At 40.3% G+C, this 1811-nt stretch overlaps 1 protein-coding gene across 1 annotated transcript; it reads right to left on the bottom strand.

Moving 5' to 3' along the window:
- Positions 1 to 508: 508 nt before the first annotated feature.
- On the bottom strand, positions 509 to 1546 carry LOC148873646 (uncharacterized). Its single transcript, XM_088941426.1, has one exon. It carries the CDS (start codon positions 1544 to 1546, stop codon positions 509 to 511), a length of 1038 nt encoding a protein of 345 aa, XP_088797552.1.
- Between the last annotated feature and the right edge of the window lie 265 nt (positions 1547 to 1811).

The raw sequence follows: 1811 nt of genomic DNA, 5'->3' as shown, positions 1-1811 counted from the left end.
CTCTTCGTTAAGTTTCACCATTTCGCACTCCTCCCATTTCCTTTTATTTGACATCACCTCTTTCAAGAATTTGGCATATCTTGGCATCTGTGAAAATACATCAAGAAGATGAATGTTAATATGTATTTTTCTAAACACCTCTAGAAATTTTTCGAATTGTTCATCCAAATTAGCTTTCAAAACTCTTTTAGGGTAGGGGAGAGGAAGTTTAATAGCATCTAAATTTAGTTTAGGTGTACTCCCTTTGATCTCCATTTGTGAATCGACTACCTCAACTTTTTCATCATCATCCCTGATCTCACCAATAATCTTTCCACTTCTCAAGGCAATGGCATTCACTTGCTCCCTTGGGTTCTTCTCTGTATTGCTAGGCAATCGTCCCTCTCTTCTTTCTGACAACATGTTCACGATCTGCCCCACTTAAATTTCTAAGTTCTTAATAGATGCCTCTTGATTTAAGAATCTCTTTTCGTGATCTTGAAACTTTGCTTCAGCAGTATTAATGAACTTAGAAAATCATGTCCTCTAAATTTCCCTTCTTTTCTTGTGGGGGCGGCTGTTGTTGAAATCCCATGGGTGCTTTTTGTTGGTTGTTATTCCACGAAAAATTCGGATGACTCCTCCACCATGGAGTGTATGTATTCGAATAGGGATTGAAATTTGGCCTGCCACCATGAGAAACAAAATTAGCACTTTCTTGTGAAGCAAAAGGATTACCTACCTGACAATCAGAATTTATATGTCCCAATTGGCCACAAAGGTCACATGGATTACAAGATGACACATTTATTGCTGCAACATTGAGATTGTCTAATTTTTTATTCAAACTAGCAAGCTGAGTAGATAAAGCTGCGAAAGAATCTATATGATGCACTCCCCTTCGATCAGCTTGGTCATTATTCCATTGGTAGCTATTTGATACCATTTCATCCACTAGATCATAGGCTTCCTCTGGCGTTTTCCTCATGATTGTGCCTCCTGCAGCTGCACCGATAATGGAGTGATTAGATGGAGTAATACCATTATAAAAAGTTTGAATTTGACGCCAAACTGGTATTCCATGGTGAGGACACTTCTTAAGCATCTCTTTAAATCGTTCTGACGCCTCATATAGAGATTCCCTCTGTAGTTGAACAGAAGTAGTGATATCATTGATCAATTTTGCTGCTTTAGAGGGAGGAAAATACTTAGCCAAAAATTTTTGAGTCAAGTCGTTCCAAGTAGTGATACTTCCTGCAGGGAATGAGTTAAGCCAATCCTTAGCTCTATCACGCAAGGAAAATGGAAAAACTCTAAGCCTAATAGCATCATCACTAACTCCATTATGCTTGAATGTGTCGCATATTTCTAGGAAATTAACAATGTGTGCATTAGGATCATCACTCGGCAACCCACTAAATTGAATACTCGTTTGGATCATTTGGATAATCGTAGGCTTGATCTTGAAATTATTGGCTTGAATCGTTGGCTTGCTGATGCTAAAAATAGCCCCATTAATTGTTGGACAAGCATAGTCCAAAAGAGTTCGATTTGCTTCGTCTACCATCTCAACTTCTTCTGTTGGTTTGCCTTCTTCGACCTTCTCTCTCTCTTAACTTTTGTTGGCTCTTTGTAGTATGCGAAGGGTTCTCTCTCAAATCGGGCGTAACCGCCACTACACCTCTGTCGCAGCCGTTATCTGCCAGGGCTTGCGTAGGTAACCGTTGCAATGTACTACCCAATCGGATGAGTGACACATCCCAGAAGGACAGACATGCCATCACCTGTCAAGAGACGTGGGCACAGACTTGTCGGACTGGCAGAGACTGCGC

The sequence above is a fragment of the Nelumbo lutea genome, chromosome 1, assembly GCF_056320005.1.
Source record: "Nelumbo lutea isolate HS-2025 chromosome 1, American lotus-T2T, whole genome shotgun sequence".
NCBI classification, from domain to species: Eukaryota; Viridiplantae; Streptophyta; class Magnoliopsida; order Proteales; family Nelumbonaceae; genus Nelumbo; species Nelumbo lutea.
Note: the sequence above shows the minus strand (reverse complement) of the source record. Positions and strands in the feature narration are given on the sequence as shown.